Source organism: Sinocyclocheilus anshuiensis, unplaced genomic scaffold (assembly GCF_001515605.1).
Source record: "Sinocyclocheilus anshuiensis isolate Anshui unplaced genomic scaffold, SAMN03320099.WGS_v1.1 scaffold1082, whole genome shotgun sequence".
Taxonomy (NCBI): Eukaryota; Metazoa; Chordata; class Actinopteri; order Cypriniformes; family Cyprinidae; genus Sinocyclocheilus; species Sinocyclocheilus anshuiensis.
The window spans coordinates 2,718,819-2,740,678 of NW_015542379.1; the positions used below are offsets into that span (position 1 = coordinate 2,718,819).

At 39.7% G+C, this 21,860-nt stretch overlaps 1 protein-coding gene across 1 annotated transcript in view; it reads left to right on the forward strand.

Annotated features, from left to right (window-relative positions):
- Positions 1 to 21,860, forward strand: part of LOC107692491 (CXADR-like membrane protein) — a 97,951-nt gene that overhangs the window by 64,139 nt on the left and 11,952 nt on the right. The window contains exons 2-5 of the mRNA XM_016491573.1: positions 5,918 to 6,075; positions 11,284 to 11,479; positions 16,575 to 16,742; positions 18,933 to 19,055. Of these exons, the coding sequence (XP_016347059.1) occupies positions 5,918 to 6,075; positions 11,284 to 11,479; positions 16,575 to 16,742; positions 18,933 to 19,055 (645 nt within the window). The remainder of the gene's footprint in view (positions 1 to 5,917; positions 6,076 to 11,283; positions 11,480 to 16,574; positions 16,743 to 18,932; positions 19,056 to 21,860) is intronic.

A 21,860-nucleotide genomic window follows, 5' to 3' on the forward strand; every position in this document is an offset into this window, starting at 1 on the left:
ATATATATATATATATATATATATATATATATATACACCTTTTTTACAGTTTCTAAAATATTTTATTTAGTAGAACCATTTTTTATAATCTTTCACCAAACTGTCTTTTCTGTTGATATAAAGAGCCTCACAGCCGAATAAAAAAATGTCAACCAACACCTGTCATGTTTTCTGTAAGTCTCTTGAGAAAGCTTTGATGAAGCATTTAATAGATAGAAGTTGATGCATTTTGACAGTGAGGAAATAGCTCATTTAAAATCAAGTGCAAATAATTCAACATTTCAATGTCATTTCACAAACACTTGTATTTTTCTTTTGTTCCTGAGCTGTACCATTCCCAATTAAATCAACTGAACTTCAGAGTTTAACACAGGACACACACACACACACACACACACACACCTGACTATGGAGATCACACCAGATGATGGAGGATGCAAGCAATGCATTAAAAAAATCATGAGCAGGGCTGACTGCAGGGGAGCTCCATGCTGCTTTTTTGCTGACTCATTGTTTTAGTTTGGCAGTCCACGCGCCGAGACAAAGAGTCATAGCAGCACAGTAATTTCTCTAATTCTTCTCACTGCCTGCAGCCTATTGAGCCCTTTGAGACTATAGAGCTGAAATTCAGCCTTAATGAGAATGACTTCTGGATGTACCCTGAAGAGACCCATGCAGATCTCATCTGGGTTCTCATTAAACCTCAGAATGTGTGCAGGTACTACATATATATCAACATTTCCACATTATGCTAATTAAGTTCTTACTGTTTGAAGGATAATGTGTGTAGGTGCAATATGCTGTAAAATATATTAACCATACACTTTTATTTATAGATGAAACAGGAGATGGGGAAATATAATTTGCCAGACTCAAACTCAAGCCACTCATATCAGCATCAAGGCTTTCCGAGCATGTGTGTTAAATGTGGCCAGATCTGACATACATCAAGTGTTTGTGGCTTTGAACCTTTTTTTTTATAATTTTTTTATGCTTTTTATTCCTTTATCCTTCAGAAAGGATAGTGGAGAGATGACAGGAAAGTATTGGGTAGAGAGAGGGGAGCAGGATCGGCATAGAACCTCAAGATGGGAATCGAACTCTGGTCGCTGTGAGCACAGTTGCACTGTATACAGTATGTCCACACACTAGCCACGAGGCTATCGGCACCGATGTGGCTTTGAATCTTCATAAAAAATGTCTCTAGGTTATGCATGTAACCATGGTTCCCCGAGGGAACGAGACACTGCGTCGAAACGCTATGGGAACGCCTTCAGCATGAACACACTCTGAATCACGTGTGTAATCAGTCCAATGGATGGGCGAGACGTCACGGGTGGGGTGACGTAGCGACCAGGAAGCTTAGAAGCATGTGCGGTGGATACACCCCCAGCTTCTGGGAAATTAAGGAAGTGCTCGCAGGGATGCCCGAAGTGTGGCAATGAGATGCAGCACCTCGTTCCCTCAGGGAACCATGGTTACATGCATAACCTAGAGATGTTCCCCGAGGGAACTCGAGCTGCGTCGAAACGCTATGGGAACGAGTATGCCCACGCCGCCAGACTTACAAATCCCTGCCTAGCGTGGAAGAGCACAGCTAAGGCGAGAGAAAGGGAGCCAGGAGTGGTGCAGAATGCAGGTAAGAACCTGACAAAGTAAGCGGGGTGGACATCCAGCAGCGTCCTAAAGGTTAACTTCTGGAGGGGTGAGCCTTGACCCTCAATGGAGAGGGGAGATCAGCAGACTCAAAGCTATGGAATAGCATCCCGATCCACCACTTAGCATAAGCTTCTCTGGCCGGAGGCCTCAGCCTCAGCGCACCGTGGAGGAAACATGTAACTAGTGGGTCTCTCCTGAAAGACCGGCCACCGAGAGGGGCATGGTAGGCAGCTAGGGCCGCCACGGAAACCTTCAAGGTGGAGTGGGATAACCCTGCGGCGAACCGTACCTGCAAGAACTCCAGCACTGAACCAACTGGGCAGTTAACTGGGTCGAGCTGGCGGTCTTGCACCAAGAATGAAAAGCCTCCACTTCAAGGCGTACAGTTTCCTCGTTGAGGGAGCTCTGGACTGGAGGATAGTCTCAACAACCTCAGTTGAGAGACCGGAAGTTATGAGTTATGCCCGCTCAGGGGCCACACCCTCAGTCTCCACAGCTCCGGGCAGGGGTGCTGTGAAGCGGCTTGGTAGGCAGTGCCGGGGCTGACAGATGTGCCTGCATCGTGGTCGAATCCCACACCACGCCCAGATACGTGGTTCTCTGTACTGGAGAAAACACACTTTTCTTGGCGTTTAGTCTTAACCCCAGCTCTTTCATATGGGCGAGAACAACATCTCGATCCCGAACAGCCATCTGCTCTGAATGAGCTAATATCAACCAATCGTCGATGTAGTTGAGTATGCGGATGCCCTGGAGTCGCAGAGGAGCCAGAGCAGCATCCACACACTTGCTGAAAGTGCGGGGTAAGAGTGCAAGGCCGAAAGGAAGAACCCGATACTGGTAAGCTTTGCCCCCAAATGCAAACCTCAGGAACCTCCTGTGTTGAGGAAGGATGGAGATATGGAAGTATGCGTCCTTCAGATCTATCATGATAAACCAGCCCTCGGACCTGATCTGAGACACGACTTGTAGATTGTGAGCATCCTGATCTTCCATTACCAGAGCCTGCTCGGGGCCCACCAGAGTGGGAAGAACCCCGCAGAAACGAGGAGGTGGAGAACCAAACTGGATTCCGTGGCCTCTCTCTACAGTGTGCAGGACCCATTGAGACACATTTGGCAGAAGTTTCCACGCTGCCAAATAGTCTACTAAGGGAATCAGTCTCTCGAGACTGACCTCTGGTGTAACCAGAGCGGCTAGATCAGTACCCTGAAACGGCGAACCGGCAGGGAATGGCTGCTCTAGAGACCCCCTCGGAGGTAGCGAGCCCCCCAGTTCCCATAGAGTTTCGACGCAGCTTGAGTTCCTGAAGGGGAACTACAAACATGTTAGTTTGAACATCTAAAATGCTGACAAAAAGTGGCAGACTCAATCATCCACATTAAACCGCAATGCATTGGAGCTGAAGAGTATACTGAAGAGTAGCTTTCAATTAGGACAACAAACTGGAAAAAAAATGTTTGGTTTGGTTGAACAAATAAAATGATGTTGTCAGACTCTTGTATTCCATATTACCATTAGCATTTAAGCTCACTGTGTTGGAGCTCATGTGGTAACCTTAGGCCACAACTCTGGAAAATGATGTACAGGAGTGTATTTGGCTTTACATTTTGACAAGAAACTCCAAAAAATGTTTCTTTGAAAATCTAAAATGCTGACAAAAGTGTCAGACTCAAGACATCCACATTAGCTTTAGCATTAAAGCTCAGTGTGTTGGAGCTCTTGCGCTAAAACTGTTAGGTAGCTCTTGAAGACAACATACTGAAGAATATTTGGATTTAAATTGGGGCAGCAAACTCCAAAAAAATGTTGGTTCGAACATCTAAAATGCTAAGAAAAGTATCAAACTCAAGTCATCCACATTAGCTTTAGCATTAAAGCTGAGTGTATTGGAGCTCATATGCTAACTGGTAGGCAGGTCTGGAAAATAATGTACTAAAGAGTTTTCTTTCAATTAGGACAACAAAATTAAAAAACAAATGTTGGTTCAAACTAAAATGCTATCGAGTGTTACACTCTTGTCATCCATATTTGCATTAGCATTAAAGTTTATGTTTTGGAGTTCATGAGCTAACTGTTAGGCCACATCTTTAAAAATCTATGTACCGAGGAGTTCTTGGATTTGCATTTTGACAACAAGCTCCAGAAATGTTTGTTTGAACATCTAAAATGCAGACAAAATTGTCAGACTCAAGTATTAGCATTAGCATTAAAGCTCAATGTATGGGAGCTCAAGTGCTAACCGTTAGGCCAAGGCTCTGGAAATCTATGTACTGGTGCGTATTTGGCTTTACGTTAAGAGGCTCCAGAAATGTTTGTTTGAACAGCAGGCTAAAAAAATGTCAGCCCCAAGTCGTCCACATCAGCATAAGCAATAGCAGTGAGTATGTGCATTACGGTTAGATCACAGCTCTGAGAACTTTCTGAGTATACTTTTGCAGCTTGCATATCATGATGGAGACTTGTCGCGGTCACCTGGTCACATGCCCCGGTGGACTCCAGGAACCATAAATCGGATGCATTACAGCCCGTTGGCTTTGTATCATGACGCAGTAGGAGCGGTGTTTTGGCACAGGTGGTTGAGGACAGTCACTCATGCATGTCAGTCAACTAATCACGAGCCTTGCATTGCCAGCGACACGTGGCACATGCATTCTTAACATGACATGATGATTGCCAAATGAGCACAGTCAGACAAAACACATTTAAAACGGCACATCCATCAATCCCAAGCCCATTCTCTTCCCTATTCCCTTGGGTTGAAGAGCTAAAATGAGGAAATCTCATAATATTTACAGAAGCAGGACGTATGTGTATGCTGGCATCATTTTAGCAACAGTTGCATACGTGAAGAGTCTGCAGCTATTTGCAATATTTGACAGCAGATTAAGTGTAATGTTATGCTAATGCCAGAGCTCCATAAATATCTGTTGGTTTTGCACAAATAAGACGGGTGAAGCTGCGAATATGCTGTATTGTTTGTATCGCAAGCTCCTCTCACCAGGTGGAAGAAATTGCGGATCTCATCCTATTCGTCCCTCATGGGACCTAACTAGTCTGCAAATCCCCACGACGCCTGTCTGTAATGCTACTCAAGCCTCCGTCAATGTCCAGCAGCCTCTAGTAAATTAGCCCGGATCCCTGTAGCAGAAAGGACTCTGGGTTCATAGAGGCCCTGTCTGAAATAACATACTTGATGTGGACTTGCCATTTTGTGGTGCATTTGTAAATTTATCAATCTGAAGAGTGTGAAAATGTGGGAATTTGGGACTTTGCTAACCTTCCAAAGTTGTACTAAAGTATTTTATGTGCTGCTGCAGTGTGTTTTGTTAGACTGAATGATCATTTCAGTCTTGTAGTAGAACTTTATTGTCAAAAACTGAACCTGTAAAAAATGTTTAGTACAACATGAACAACATGAAATGGCATTCACAACACGTAACTTCTGAATTGTATTCCCATGTGAAACATTCCCAATTCCCAATTGTGAAAAAGAGACTTTTTATCCACCAGGATTTGATTGGATCATAATGGGATATGATATTATTGTTTGAGATTATTTTTCTCTGCCTTAATTACATCAGCAGAACTAAGAGTTTAAGGTTTGGCTGGTTAACATGGTGAAATTAGACCCTCTTTTTTTCATTAGAATAGCATGCCTGAATTAATCTTCATAGAAAAACAACAAAAGGTCATTGAAAAAAGGTCCCTCTACCTACATTTTTAAAACTCCAAAAACCAATACATACAATTCACTGCAGTTTCCAGTTTGAAATCAACACTAAAAGTAATAAAATACAACTAATTGTTATGCCTTTTCACATAAATTATGATTATGGGGCAGATTATTCATTAATAAAGACTTATTTTGTGTGGTTTCTTGCACAATGCTATGTTACGACCGCAAAATACTTTTGTAAACAAATTAATTTTGATGTTTGCATCACATAACCAGCTCCATATGTTTGCCTTTTCTGGCAGTAAATTTGCTCAGTAGCGCACCCGGTACAGCATTAGACTTGTGATGTGCAGCACTCGGGTGGAAGTCCTGGTAAACATGAGTCACAATAAAAGAGCTCAAAGACTTATAGAAGCCAGCTAAAATGGCATGGTTGTTTCAGAAAATATGTTTTGATCTCATGTGTTTTTCTTAACACTATCTGTTAGAGTTTAGTGCAGGTGCTACGCGATTAACATTTCATGATATATACCATTGTGTGGTCTCATAGACATGTTGTGCGTGCTTCTTTCTCTACAGTGCTGTTGAGTTTACTCTCGGCCGGGGCTCAGACCGAGATGAAGCGGGTTGTCGGGGACAATGCCACATTGCCTTGTCATCACCAGTTCTGGCAGTCGAATGGACAAACACTGGACATCGAATGGCTCCTGCAGAAACCCAACGTCAAACAACGTGTGGTGAGAGATATTTTGCTTTTTATGCCCTCTCAAAATTTGTCTTGTCTTCACTCATTGTCTCTTGTTTATTTTATTTCAGTTTCACTTAGATTTTGTTCTCTGGACATGAGTTTTGTGTTTGCATCCGTCCTTCTGATCTCCTTCCAATCATCTTGTCTAAATATGTGATTGTGAGGTGATTTTAGCCTTACAGATACTAACCAGGGAATTTATTTTGAATTTGTGAATGTTAATGTTTTATTCCCAACATCCTGGAGAAAATTTCCAGACAAATTACTTGCTATGTCGTTTGTTCAGGATAATGTTGTGTTGCACAAATTGTCCAAAAAAAAGTCATGCGTTATTTGGATAGCTCACTTTAGACAATTAACTAATTTTAAGTAACTTTTAAGTCATTAGAATATTAGTAGACTGTCTGCTTAATATCTGCTAACATTTTATTTTGATGGTCCCAAACAGACATTCGACTTACTACAAATAAATTAGCAAGTACATGTCAACTTATTCAACTAACCCTAACCTACCAGTCTACTAAAACTACTAAAAATGACAGTTAACGTAGTTAAAAATGAATGTAGCTGATGTAGATGCAAAGTTACGTATAGTTAGTAGAATGTCTAAAGTGGACTATCGAAATTAAGTGTAACCAGAAATTATTTTCGTAATCTTTTTTGGCAAGTTGTAGGACTACCGTTCAACTAACCTGGTTTATTTTTCAGTGTGTTACTAATGTATTTTTCCTGTATTAGCAAAATATGCACATTTTGACAACAACAAAACAAATGGAAATATTATTATTAGGGCCCAAGCTTACTCACATACCACAAACTGCATATATCGTACATACATGTGCGTATATGTATGAAACGCTGTACATATATTGTTCTCAGTGAACCAATAGTTTTTGCAATGATGTTATAGTCCTTAAAAAACTGAGCAAAGTGAAAGTCACCCCTTTATTAAAGATTTTATTCTGTTTGTCGGTACCATCATGAGGGAATCTCTCAAAACAACCTAACAACCACCCAAAACACCATAGCAACCACCTAGTTTTAACTGCCGTCTCTCTCAGTGATACAGCAGTCACAATGGCTGCCTGAGGTTTGTGAGCACAGTGCTTCTCCCGTCCTGCCACAGGTCTGAATCAGCTTTTTCTACACATCTCTCTTTGAAATACATACCCATCTGTATCAGTACACCTAACAGACGCTTCACTCATCTCTCTTCTCTCTCGCTCTCGCATAAACACATTCAGATAAGCGCTTCGTCTTATCTGCCTGAAGTGAGAATATTTCACTGTGAAACTAACATTGTTAGAACACAGCTTTGAGTTTAGGTATCCGTTATGTATCAGTGCGCCATAATTCATCAGGGGGAAGTCAATACGTGCCAGTCAGGCGATATACTTTCAGATTCATTTAATTATCTGATTGCAATAAGGCTTTTTGTTCCCACACATAACAGACTTTGAATGTTTGAATGTCAACGCAGATCTGTTTCGTAATCAGCTGAGATTTCATTTCAGAAGACAGAAAGGCCTAAAAAGAAACTCGCATCAGAGTCTTCGAAGCCTATGGGACGGGTTGCCCATCACATGTAATATTTAACGGAACGATAACATTTGAGACGCCATTAATTAAAATCAAATGTCTGAACATTTTATTTGGAATCAAGCCGAGCCCTGGCATAATGAATAAGTAATTCCTTTGTTCCACTGTTACACTGGCCTGTGTAACTAGAAGTGTTCAGCTTGTCAACATTTAACCACAGCTTGTTTAGTAATGTGTAGTAGACTCTAAGGGGTTTTCTTCTCAAGAACAATGTTGTTAATGTCTATAGGTCAAGGTTTACATGGTTAACATATCCCAGTTAACCCCTGCTGGTATATGCCTTAACTACACCATCTTTTTCCACTGAAGGCCTATTCGAAAGTACATTTTGATTATCTCTACTCACCAAAGCTGCATTTATTTGGTCAAAAGTACAGTAAAAACAGTAATATTGTTATTAAATTATTACAATTTAAAACTAGATGTCAAGACAATGATATTGTCCTGATAAAGCCTGAAATTAAAGTTTAGATGATAGATAGATAGATGCTATCGAGCGGACAGAGCTCGCGTCGAGGGAGGTAAGACCCGCGGCGGCGGGCTTTGTGTTTACATCAATGACGCGTGGTGCCGCGATGCTGTTGTTGTCTGCAAACACTGCTCACCCCTGGTGGAGTTTATGATTATTAAGTGCCGGCCGTTCTATCTACCGAGGGAATATACAGCCATACTGCTCGTTGCTGCATACATCCCTCCCAGCTCCAACAACAGCAACAGGAGCGAGGCACTAAATGAACTGTACCAGCACATCAGTGAGCAGCAGACAGCCCACCCCGATGCTTTTCTCATCTTGGCTGGGGATTTCAACCACGCAGACTTAAAGAGTGTGTTCCCAAAAATACACCAACACATAGACTTTCCAACACGGGGAAACAACATTCTAGACTTTGCTTGATAGATAGATAGATAGATAGATAGATAGATAGATAGATAGATAGATAGATAGATAGATAGATAGATAGATAGATAGATAGATAGATAGATAGATAGATAGATTGTTGTTGATGATTACAAGCTGGTTGTTAGGGGGTAGGTTGCTAGGCTAGGTGGTTATTAAGGTGTTCTGGGTGGTTGCTAACCAGGGTGTTGTGGGTGGTTGCTAGGCAGTTGCAAGAGTGCTGTGGGTGGTTGCTCGTTGGTTGCTCAGGTGTTGCTAGGTGGTTGTTATTGTGTTCTGGGTGGTTGCTAGGCTGTTGCTAAGTGGTTACTTGGTGTCCTGGGTGCTTGCTAGCCAGGGTGTTGTGGGTGGTTACTAGTTGGTTGCTGGGGTGTTGCTAGTTTGGCAGTTTGCTAGGCCATTGCTAGGTGGTAGTTAGGGTGTTCTTGGTGGTTGCTAGGCAGTTGCTAGGACACTGTAGGTGTTTGCTGGATGGTTGCTAGGGTGTTCTGATTGGTTGCTATGTTGTTGCTAGGTGGTTGATAGGGTATTCTGAGGGGGTTGTTAGGCAGTTGCTAGGGTGTTCTGGGTGGTTGCTAGTCTTCGCTCGTTTAAGCTAGTCTCCCTAAAAAGTACCTAAAAACCCTTTAATAGTCTGAGTAATAGACCAGACTGAGAGACTGTAAAAACAGCTTAGGAAGGTTATTTTTCTTCTTCTTCTTCCCAGCAATGCACACTTGCCTTTGACTTTGTGTTCACATAGTACTAGGCCTATGTCGCATGTAATTCACACAGGTGACTTCTATATGACATCCATGCAGCTGCCTTTGTTATAGCTCTCTCCAGCTATATTACACCTCCTTGGCTAATGCTAACATTACAGAAACTCTTTACATTTACATTTACATTTAGTCATTTTGCAGACACTTTTATCCAAAGCGACTTACAATTGGGGGATACATAAAGCGATTCTTCTTAAAGAGGCAAACAGATACAGGAAGTGCCTGTAATACCAAGTTTCTACACATTGTTCAAATAAGTACAAGCTAGAAAGAGAAGGAATAAATAGAGTCTTTATTTTTATTTTTATTTTTTTATGATGAAGTCAAGTAGCTTCGAAAGAGATGAGTTTGAAGTCTTCACTTCTTTCCTTGAAGTGAAGCCATAACCCGTGACTCAGATGTTACTCGTGTTCAAGAAGATTATGCTAGAGAAGATTATTTTGCTGTCATTTGTAATCTACATAAATATGACAAAGAGCATCATGTTGTGACTGTCAATGATACAGAATGCATACAATAAGAATCACAGATGTTTTGCCAGAAATGCAAATGAGTAGCACATCAGAGTTTTCTCCTGTCTGTCATGCTGTAGTGTGTGTGTGCGAGACGAGCAGCAATCGCAGACGGCTCTGGCAGGTGGACCCGGCCGCAGGTCTGCTGATGTGTAGTGGCATCAGTGTTTAGTCCTTTACCCCAGGCATTCAGGACACACTGTGTGTGAATGTGTGTGTTGGCAGCTGTGTTTGTGTACGACAGCCATTTAGCATCTTTTCCATGGCAGTCGGTACAGGTAGAGGTTCTTATATTAGAAAACCTTTTGTCTTTTGTACAGAGCGGTACAGTTGTCGCAAAGTACCCATCAGATGAAAAATAATGAAACAACCAGTTTGAGGAAAATGAGAGTGCTTTCCAATGCAAAGTTCCATGCTACAATGCTAGATTGCTGTGAGAAGTTGCCATTAGAGCATTACCATAGATATAGATGCCTCATTAGCGGCTGTTTCTATGGGCCGCTATATGTAAGCAGTCTGCCATATTGGAACGGTTAGCAGGTGTGTAAATACTCCAGATCAAGTTGAATGCAATCTTAGTTAGTAACTGTAGTAAACTGATTACATGTAATCTGGATTATGTAATCACATTCCAAATATGACTATGAGTTTGTGATGTGTTTTGAGTGTTTTCAGCATGTTGCTATGTCGCATTTTGTGCATTCTGCGTGGGTTTTAGGGGGTTTGGATATTAGACATTTTTGTGTGTTTCTTAGGTATTCTGAGTGTTTTGCATGTTGATATGTGGCTACTACAGTTGCTAGGTCATTGTTAGTTGGGTAGTAATTTTAATCTGATTGGTTTAGCTTGTTGATATGTGGCTGCTAGTGTTGCTAGGTCATTGCTAGGGTGTTTTAGGTTGCTATCAATGAGTTGCTATGCATTTCTGAGGTGTTTTAAGTATTTTTAGCATGATGTTGTGGTTGTTGTTTTAGGTGGTTGCTTGTTGGCCGAAGTCAAAACCCACCCCAGGTTTCTATGAAATTCAGATTTCTAGTGTTTTTTGTTGTTTGTTTTTTTATGTATCGATTAAGCCACAAATCATAAGTCTGATGAACTAATAATGCCCCTTTCCTTAAGTATTATTTATGTACCTCTATCACAAATGGCAAGTTACGACCCACAGTTTCATAATTAGGGTTAAGAGTTTAGTATGCTTTCCTACTGTACTACTAGTTGACGACTTTTGCTTTCATTATAGACCTAAGTCAGAGTAGATGTCATATTTCATTTGACATGAACGAAAATAAGGTTGTGATGGACTGAATCATTTGTGTATTTGTATCCCGCTCAGGCTATTTTATTTGGCGTCAACTGAAATATGGTGTCTGATTCCACTGATTTCTTCCATCTATATTTATACGAAAGCTCTGTCTCTCTCATTTCAGATCATCACATTCTTCAACAACGAGGTCTACACTAACGACAACCATGCCAGTCGTCTGTCCTTTGCAGGCGACTACCTGAACGGAGACGCCTCTCTCCTGATCAACGATCTGCAGCTGGCCGACTCTGGAGAATACCATTGTAAGGTCAAGACCGGCGGCAAATACCACTGGAGCCAAGTCAACCTTATTGTGCTGGGTAAGGCTCATCTTCCTGGAATCAGCGCCCAATCGTTTCCTCCATCAGCCAGCCTCGCTGTGATTCGATTTGATCATACAAAATTTGGCCATTATTGACATAATCTAGAAATATGATTGCTTGCATTCGCTGGCCAGGCACTCTCAGCTCTGGTGATGTTTGCTTCACTTTGGACGGTAAATGGAGAGCATGTTAATTTGAAACGGTGGGATGAGGGAACATTGATTGAGCTCTATCTCTTAAAAACAGAAGAGACAGAATTAGGAGCTTATGTGATTTCTCTTCTTCTAGCAAAACAGTTTACTGTCATCCCAAATGAGGTTCAGATGAGCTTCTTATGATTTGATATTTTGCTATGTCTGGTTTCCATTATTAGACCGCAGGGTTTCAAGCGCAGTATCTCTGACACCACAGCTCTCAGCCAAGAGAAGAACTGGAAAGAAACATGTTTCTTTTTATTTAGCCTCATCTCTATCATATGCTCTTGGTGCATAGTTCCTATTTTCAAGGACTCGCAGCTTATGCCGAGCAGTTTGAAGTTGTATATCAGGTCTTAATTTTATTTCCTAAGTCATTTTATTAACAGATTAGTACGCTAGCCACAGAGGTACAGGATATTGGCGAAAAGTTGAAAGAAAGAGAAAGAGAGAGAGAAATGGGAGGATGGATTGATGTAAATCCGGCCTCCACCCCAGAGTTTCTCTCATTTATTAACATATCACAGAAGATTAGCTCAATACTGCCTTCCCATAATCCCCCTTCTCCACTCCCTGTCTCTCTCGCTACTCTTCTTCCTCTTTCCTCTCCGTCACTCTATAAACACATTACCGAAAGCTAGTGTTCACATTATTTTCGAAATTTGCAGTTGAGAACGGACAGGAAATGATCACGGTAGGGTTGCACCAGTTGTTCTTAAGTTCTGAATTGAATTAGACACACCAGAGGCTTAGTAACTAGAGTTGGGGTACTTGGACTCGTACTGAAATTATGAATGAACTCTGATTCGGACGCACTCAGGTGAACTTGACACTGAAATTTGTAAAAAACGTACATGAAACATACATGAAAAATAAGTATCAACATAAAATTAAGGTAACAAGACATTAATAAACTTCTCACACTCAAACTCAGTTGGTTAATGATTTGGACCCAAAACTACTAAATGGTTGCACCATTGGTTCTTAATGCAGAATGTAGCTAAATGTAGGTTGTAAGTAATGCGGAGTCACACAATATGACGTTTACCTTCAGTGATCAAACAGCAGCCTTGAAATGCATTCAGTTGTGAGTGAATTTCAGTTCATCCACATAACTAATAGTAAAACTAAGTTCCCATAGTTTCACATGTATAGGTCTGTAAGGAGCAATAAATACTATGGTGCAACCAGCCCCAGTAAATTACGCAAGTCTCACAGGCATTAATCATTAGGCTGTGGAGATTTTTAATAAATTGCCTGCAACAATGTTCCCTCTAAGCTCTGCTTGTTTCTTGAGATTTCCTGAATCAGAGCTAAATGAATGGGCATTGTTTCAATTGGAGTCCATCCGCATGTCCATTGATTTTCAATATGGAGCTGAAGCTGTGAAAAATCTTGTTTGCTGATTATTTTATGAGATAAGGACCGCATCCTACAAGAGTAAAGTTATTTCGGATGCCAAACGGATTTGCAAGAATAATGACTGTTTCTAATCATACAGTCAACAGAAGCCATGCATTATTATTTTACTGTATTCTTGTGAACAACAAAACAAGGCAACATCACTATATTAAATCATATCACTGATATACTGTTTTTATTAAATTAAATTTTTATAAAATTTTATTAATTTTTTAACTCGTTTTCATTTTAGTATTTTCTGTTTTTATTTCAATTTTAGTAAAAGTTTTAGTAAATGTGTTGTGTTTTTATCATTTTTAATCATTATTTTTAAATATGACTACATAGTTTTTATTAATAGTTATTTCTGTTTTAATTTTATTTATTTTAGTACATGAAGTTAAACTAAATGAAAATGTTGCCTTGGCAACTAACTGAAATAATATAAGTTAAAGTTTTTTTTAAATATATTTTATTTTATTTTATTTCAGTTAAAGTGTATTTCATTTAAAGTAACACAATTTTTTATGGATTTAGTTTTTGTTTTAATTATAGTTAACTAAATATATATTTTATTTTATTTTATTTCAGTTAAAGTGTATTTCATTTAAAGTAACACACTTTTTTATGGATTTAGTTTTTGTTTTAATTATAGTTAACTAATAGTCTTAATCCTGATACAGTTTCATCTAAATATTTTCTGGGACACATAACTCTGAGACCACTTTTTGCATTTTTCTAATTTAATACAAAATTATTAATTGCAAATTATATTATGAGCATGACAATTTGAGTCGAACAAAAACCCCGCTTTTGGACTTTTATACTGTATTTTTGTGTTTTAATTATGGTGTAATGTAAAATGTGATAAATTGCCTAGTAAAATAATATATATTTGATAATATTTGAATTTTTAAAAGAACTGAAAAAATGCACTGCACTGTATACACTGCAGTATATGGAGTGTTTCTGTTCAGGTGGCTAAAGCATCTGCCCATTTATAAATAGATTTGCTCTGCTTGAACAAAACTCTGAGGATATATTAACTGTGAAATATTTTTAATCATTGCATATCCTGTCCATGCAGATAAAATAATATTTTGGCTGTGGACCCAAGACAAACAAATATACACTGAATTGGTTCCTGTGTCCTTTTGGTGTGTTTATAGAGAGGGTCAGTAGGGCCAAAAGGGGCCACAGAGGACTACAGGCTGTCTCTTAACTGCCATTCAGCCTCCAGACAAATCCCTCTGGACAGGCCTGTCTAACTGACCCCAGAACAGTTTAGAGCAGTGCTGCAGTAAGCAGGATGCCAGTGGGACTGGTCTGAGGTCACTTGGTAACTGTTGTGAGGCAGTGAGATCTTTGATTTGGCTTCTGTGTTGATTCTGATGTGCTGCGTAAGGTCAGAGGGGAGTTCAAAGCAGTCAGCGCGAAGGACAACAAATCCTGACCCCTGCCTCCCCAAATGTCACAATTCAGATTGATTGCCTCTTTGATAAAAGCATCTGCCCATTTATAAATAGATTTGCTCTGGTTGAACAAAAATCTGAGGATATATTAACTGTGAAACCTCCATATTTTTAATCATTGCATATCCTGTCCATGCAGATAAAATAATATTTTGGCTGTGGACCCAAGACAAACAAATATACACTGAATTGGTTCCTGTGTCCTTTTGGTGTGTTTATAGAGAGGGTCAGTAGGGCCAAAAGGGGCCACAGAGGACTACAGGCTGTCTCTTAACTGCCATTCAGCCTCCAGACAAATCCCTCTGGACAGGCCTGTCTAACTGACCCCAGAACAGTTTAGAGCAGTGCTGCAGTAAGCAGGATGCCAGTGGGACTGGTCTGAGGTCACTTGGTAACTGTTGTGAGGCAGTGAGATCTTTGATTTGGCTTCTGTGTTGATTCTGATGTGCTGCGTAAGGTCAGAGGGGAGTTCAAAGCAGTCAGCGCGAAGGACAACAAATCCTGACCCCTGCCTCCCCAAATGTCACAATTCAGATTGATTGCCTCTTTGATATTGATTTCCCTCCAAACATGCCAGTGTGCTGTGTTTGCAAGTTTTAGTTTCATCCGAAATTTTGAAATACTGCTTCAACATGTCAAACTATAAATTGTTTGAGACTATATACACAAACAGCATAGCAAAAATAAAAGTTAAAATTCTGTCAGTTTTATCACAAATGTATCATTTTTATCATTTATACAAATAAATGTGTTTTTCCTCTTTATTACAAGTTATACATCAGAAGACATAAAAAACAGTATAATTTAATTAAACGAATGTCTCATTCGTAAATGAAAATATGATTGATTCTCATGCCGCTTTAACTGATGTGAATACGGTGTTCTGTCACGTCGCATTAAAGAGCATAAAAAAACACATTATTGTAAGACATATTGTTTGTATTTCGCTATAAAACTGACAGAATTTGAAAGCTGAGGCTTTGTTTTTTATTAAAAGTACCAAAAGCACAAAGTGTATTGCTATCATTGGAGGACTGGTGCACTACAAATAATAAATGCAACCGAAGACGTGAAATATTATTTTCAAGCATACTGTCCCTGGGAGTATATGACACATGCTATGCTGTCTGCTAATTATCCAACGTATATTCAAATCAGTTGCCAGGCCACCGGAATTTCTCGTGGTGCTTCCAATCCTGGCCATTTGCATGTGCAATACTCTCAAAATATTATAATTTAATCTTGCATTTGCTACGACTTAATTCTTGTAATTTTGACTTCATTTTCAAAATATTTCGAGTTTATTCTCATATTGCTACAACTTTATTCTTGTATTATAACTGTAAAATATTATCTTAGTTTGTTTTTTACCGTGGCACTAAAACGCAGTTATACATAATCCTACGCCTTTATTCTCAAAATATTATGACTTTAATTGCATATTTCTACGACTTTATTCTCAACAATATGGCTACGACTATTCTCGTAATTTTGATTTTATTCTCAAAATATTATGACTTTAATCTCGTAATCTTATTTCTTTATACAATTTTTGTTTTAACTTTATTTTTTTATTTCACTGCACTAAAACGCCATCGTAGATCTTGTCTGGTTGTTTAACTGCAGAATGTTGTTCCTTGCGCCACCTGGTGGATATTGTGTGAAGCACAACAATGTTTTAGAAAAATCTGACGAAAAGTGAGTGAGTGGCGTGACATGTGGCCAAGTATGGTGACCCATACTCGGAATTAGGCGTATATAGTGTATACTGTATATACTATATATGATGATATATCAGGGTTGTTGTAGTTACCTAAACTAACTCTTAATGTTAAATAAATGTTAAATAAAACCTGTAACTAAATGGTATTTGGTTTGCAACCACAAGGGTTGATCCTTGAAGTTTCACTGTTATGCCCATGAAAACGGCATTTAAGCACCTGTGGATTCCATAGTAAGCTGCTTTGGATATAAATATTAAACGACTAATTAGTAAACTTAACATGAGCATTTTCTCGTTCACAGTGAAGCCGTCTAAACCCCGCTGCTGGATGGAGGGCCGGCTTCTGGAGGGCAGTGATGTGAAACTGAGCTGTAAGTCTTCAGACGGATCCGACCCTATTCACTACAAATGGGAGAGAGTTCTGGATAAGGGCAAGAGTGTGGGAAAACTGCCTTCCCACGCACTCATCGGTGAGTCAAACACCCCAAAGCCTGGCAAGCGAGACTAGAGCGTATCATAACTTATTCTGGTCTGTACAGTTCCTTGCTGCTGACTGTCTCAAATAGTAATCTCGAAAGATCTGATGCCATGAACTTCACACACTTTAGCAAATGCATCGAGTAGTTTTTGCACAGAAGTGCTGATTGTTGCAGATTAAACCTGTGCGCTCTGAATCGCAGACGTTGCATGGCAAACAGACAATGAGATTAGAAGAGATCTCAACAGCTCTATTGATATTAGCCTCTATGCATTAGGGCTGTGCGGTATTATATCGGTAAATGCAGTACGATCGAAACACAAGCATAATCTACTCAGTCACACATGCCTTCAAACATATTTCGTAGATTCAGTTCTGTTCAAAGGTTCTGTTAGAAAAAAACAGTAATATTGTGAAATAATATTACAAATTTCAAATAAATGTTTTCTACTTGAATATATCTTAAATGTAATTTATTCCTGTGATGAAAAGCTGAATTTTCAGCATTGTTAATCCAGTCTTCAGTGTCACAAGATCCTTCAGAAATTTGCTGTTCAACAAACATTTCTTATTATTATAAATGTTAAAATATAAAAATAGTATTATATTATATTATATTATATTATATTATATTATATTATATTATATTATATTATTATTTCCTTAGCATGTAGTAAATAATTGTCATCAGTACTGTTTTAGTATGATGGAGATACTATTTTAGTTTTTAATTTTATTTTAATGTTTAATACATTTTTGCATCATTTTATTATTTTTTATTTTAATGTTAGTTGTATTTTTATATTCAGGATATTCAGGATTCTTTGATGAATAGAAAGTCTTTTACAGTCACTTTTGATCAATTGAATGCATCCTTGCTGAATAAAAGTATTAATTTCTTACTTTTTTCAACTTTTGAACCGTTGTTTCCCAGCTGAACTATTATGAAATAAGCTTTTACTGTGATAAACTATTAAATTAGAATTACAAATTTCAGTTACACCACCCATGTCTAGAATGCATCATATGGACCTTGGGTAGGCTAAAAAAAATGACAAAAAAATGTCTCAACTACATAATAAAATACAGCAAAAGATGTTCAACAGCCTTTGTCAGTTATTACATTAGAATTCAATCTCATTGGGTTCTGCTTGGGAAAACAAAACAACAAAAGTGCAAGAGCTACACAAATTCGAGTGTAATATGGCTTTGCAGATGGGACAGAGTAATGCACTGATTCAGAGCGATTTCTCCTGCTGACACCAGATCATCAGAGCCGCATATTGTTTTACAATCTATTTAGCCGCTTGCAGTCAGTGCTGCAGACCCTCACCCAAACTCAACAATTAACCAGCCTCATCAATGACCACCTGCTCACTCTAATCAGCTTTCTTTGGCCGATAAACACTCCACCGCCCCAGAATTCACAGCAGACAGTGGATGAGAGAGAAGGATGATGGGACAGGGATGCAGGGATGAAAGAGGAGGCGTTAGATCCTGGAAGAGTAAATGATCCCGGCATCTCAAATCGCTCCGGCTGACAAACGCTCCTCGGCTAAAGATACACGTGAGGTTCTCAGTTCTCAGGACACGAGAGCTTTCTCACTGGCTACAGGAAAACATATACTATTCATCTCATCCGCTGGAGTTCAGCAGAACCGTGAATCACCTTGACACACTCAAACACTAATTAATTCACTGCACTGGGCTCTCTCTCACTTTACTCCCCATTCTGTTTGACTGAAGCCTGTAAAGTAGAGTGGTAAAGGAAGTAGTAAAAGACGCGTAACACTGCTAACGCTGTTTTGTAGCTTCAGGACTGGAGAGTTACTAATATCATAATCCTGCTTCATCAGCATTGTGTCCTTGAGAAGTGGACATAAGAGAAAACCTTCAAAATAAAACACACCTATATCTAATTCTTCTTAGGGGACTGGTGGTGATTTTAACCCTTTAAAGTCGTGATGTAATGAAAGCAGCATCAGATTGTTTCTTCTGTATTGTGACATATATCCGAGTAAAATGGTTCAGTGCATCTGTTGTTGATGGATGGAGGCAGATTCTGGCTTATGTGTAGCTGAAGAAATAAACAATTACAATTGCCAAAACGTCCAACCTAATAGATTGTAGTTGTGTTTCAGCTCATATATGTACAGCAATATAAATTGCTTTCTATTTTCAGATCTGAAGAACCCAGAGATCGTGACCTTGAGGAACTTGACGCAGGACAGCTCTGGGGTCTACAAGTGTACCGCCAGCAACGATGTAGGAGAGGAGAACTGTATCATCGAGGTCACAATGCAATGTGAGTTCTGCTCTGAGGTCAGCCTGTGGCCCGGGCCGCAGACAGCTGTAATTAGTGTGGATGTTATGATACTCTGATCTCAGATCAGTCGGTGGTGGTGCTTTTAACTTGGAGCTAGAGCCTCGGTGTGATGGATGGAGGCTGTTTCCACACTGCAGAGAGCTGCCTTTTATTATGGGGATCATGGGTATGACACCAGTGTTTTGTCATACGCAGCTTAAATGTTGGGTAGTTTTATTTTATTTGTGTTCATTTATTTAAAATGTATCTTTAAAAAATTATTAAAAAAGGTAATTGTGACTTTTTATCTCAGAATAATTGCGACCTTCTTTTTTTTTTGCAATTATGGGGCCTATTTTAACGATCTATGCGCATGATCTAAAGCGCATGGCGCAGGTGCATTAGGGCGTGTCCGAATCCACTTTTGCTAGTTTAACGATGGGAAAAACGATCTGAAAAGGTTGTCCCTATTCTCTTAATGAGTAATGGGTGTGTTTTGGGCATAGCATGCAATAAATTAATCAGAGTCTCATTTCCCATTCCCTTTAATAAGAGCCAGTTGCGCTCGTGCCATGGCGGATTCGTTATTTACATGGCGGAATTCGCAAGCGCAAAGACTGAAAGCGTCTCCAGAGAGGAAACTGATCTGCTCGTGCGCGAGCAAATAGGTAGCCTAATTCTGATACATGCAATGACTATCCATTATGACATGTAGGCATTTTTATATTTATGTAGCCAACACAATAATAATCTTTTACATTGTAATCCTTTCATTTTTAATATTTGGCATGTTTGTGTGCTGCTGCGCGTCCCTGTGTGTGTAATAAGCAGAGTGTACCCGCGTTGTGCACCCGCTTATAGGTGCATATTACTAACACGCTCTTTAAATAATAAAAAGAAATACTGCGCCATTGACTTTAGACCAGTTAGTCAATGGAGCAGTCAATTTCAGTTGCCTCAAAATAGCAACACGCCAACTATGCGCCTGAACACACCTCGTTTTCAGACCAGTACGCCCATGAGCGCACAAATGGGCACAAATGCATTTGCTATTTAAACAATGTGATGCTGGACGTGAAAATGATAGCTTCGTCGGGCTGAAACTAGCAAAAAGTGGTGAAGTGGGGTATGAGAGTTTATGAACGAATGAATGAAACTCATTTCTCCGTGTTTCACTCCGTCTCGAATCGCGTTCGCGGAAAGCAGTGGGCCCTATCTTAACGATCTAAGCACATGGTCTAAAGCGCACGGCGCAGGTGCACTTAGGGAGTGTCCAAATCCACTTTTGCTAGTTTAACGACAGGAAAAACGGTCGGCTCGCTCGGCGCATGGTCTAAAAGGGTTGTCCCTATTCTCTTAATGAGTAATAGGCGTGTTTTGGGCATAACGTGCAATAAATCAATCAGAGTCTCATCTCCCATTCCCTTTAAGAGCCAGCTGCGCTCGTGCCATGGCGGATTCTCTATTTACATGGCGGAATTTGCAAGCGCAAAGACGTGTCTCCAGAGAGGAAACGGATCTGCTCGTGCGCGAGCAAATAGGTAGCCTACTTCTGAAAAAATCAATGACTATCCATTATGGCATGTAGGCATGTAGGCATGTTTATATTTATGTAGCCTACACAATAATAATCTTTGACAATCCTTTAATTTTTAATATTTGGCATGTTTGTGTGCTGCTGTGCGTCCCTGTGTGTGTAATAAGCAGAGTGTACATGCGCTGTGGACCCGACTATACTAACACGCTCTTTAAATACCAAAAAAACTACTGCGCCATTGACTTTAGACCAGCTTTTTGTTGGTCAATGGCGCAGTCTATTTCAGTTGCCTTGAAATAGCAACGCGCCAGCAATGCGCCTGAACACACCTCGTTTTTTAGACCAGCACGCCCATGGGTGCACAAATGGGTGCAAATGCATTTGCTATTTAAACAATGTAGCGCAGGACTTGAAAATGATAACTGCATCTGGCTGAAACTAGCAAAAAACACTTGCGTCGTGCCTGGCGCCGCATTGCGCCGGGTGTATGATAGGGCCCAGTGTCTCTTCCACGGCTCTGTACGCTTTCAACTCGTTTTTTTAGTCTCAAGCAAGACTGTACGACATTCACATTACATGATTTGACTGATTTTTATGTAGAAAGGGTGACAGCGCACCGCATTAAAAGAAATTATCATTTTTTTCATAACCGCTGGCCAAATTCAAAAACGAAACTAAAGTTAAATCATCTTTGAGAGCAAGGGGGCCCCCTGGTGTTTCGGGGGCAGCTTGCGTATTTTGCGTATAGGGAGAATCGGCTCTGATTATACTAAATGAAAATTACTTATTTCAAGTAACAGAAGTTTGTATTATGGTTTTAGTAGTTAACTAATAACCCTGAATGATTTTTTTTCCCTCAGAATTTATAATTCTCACAGTTCTTTTTTTCTGCCATAAAATAAAATAGGTAATTGAAGCTGTTCATCTCACAATTCAGACTTTTTTTCTTTCTGCTGTTTTAATATTTCTCTGTGAGATATAAACTCAGAATTGCGAGAAAAAAGTCAGAATTGTGAGATTAATAATTGCAATTACCTTTTTATTTTTGTTCATCCCATGGCAGAAACAAGCTTCCATTTAAAAACTTTTTCCATGTTCACTTTGCCTCCTTTCCTCTCGCTCTCTCTCTCTCTCTCTCTCTCTCTCTCTCTCTCTCTCTCTCTCTCTCTCTCTCTCTCTCTCTCTCTCTCTCTCTCTCTCTCTCTCTCTCTCTCTCTCTCTCTCTCTCTCTCTCTCTCTCTCTCTCTCTCTCTCTCTCTCTCTCTCTC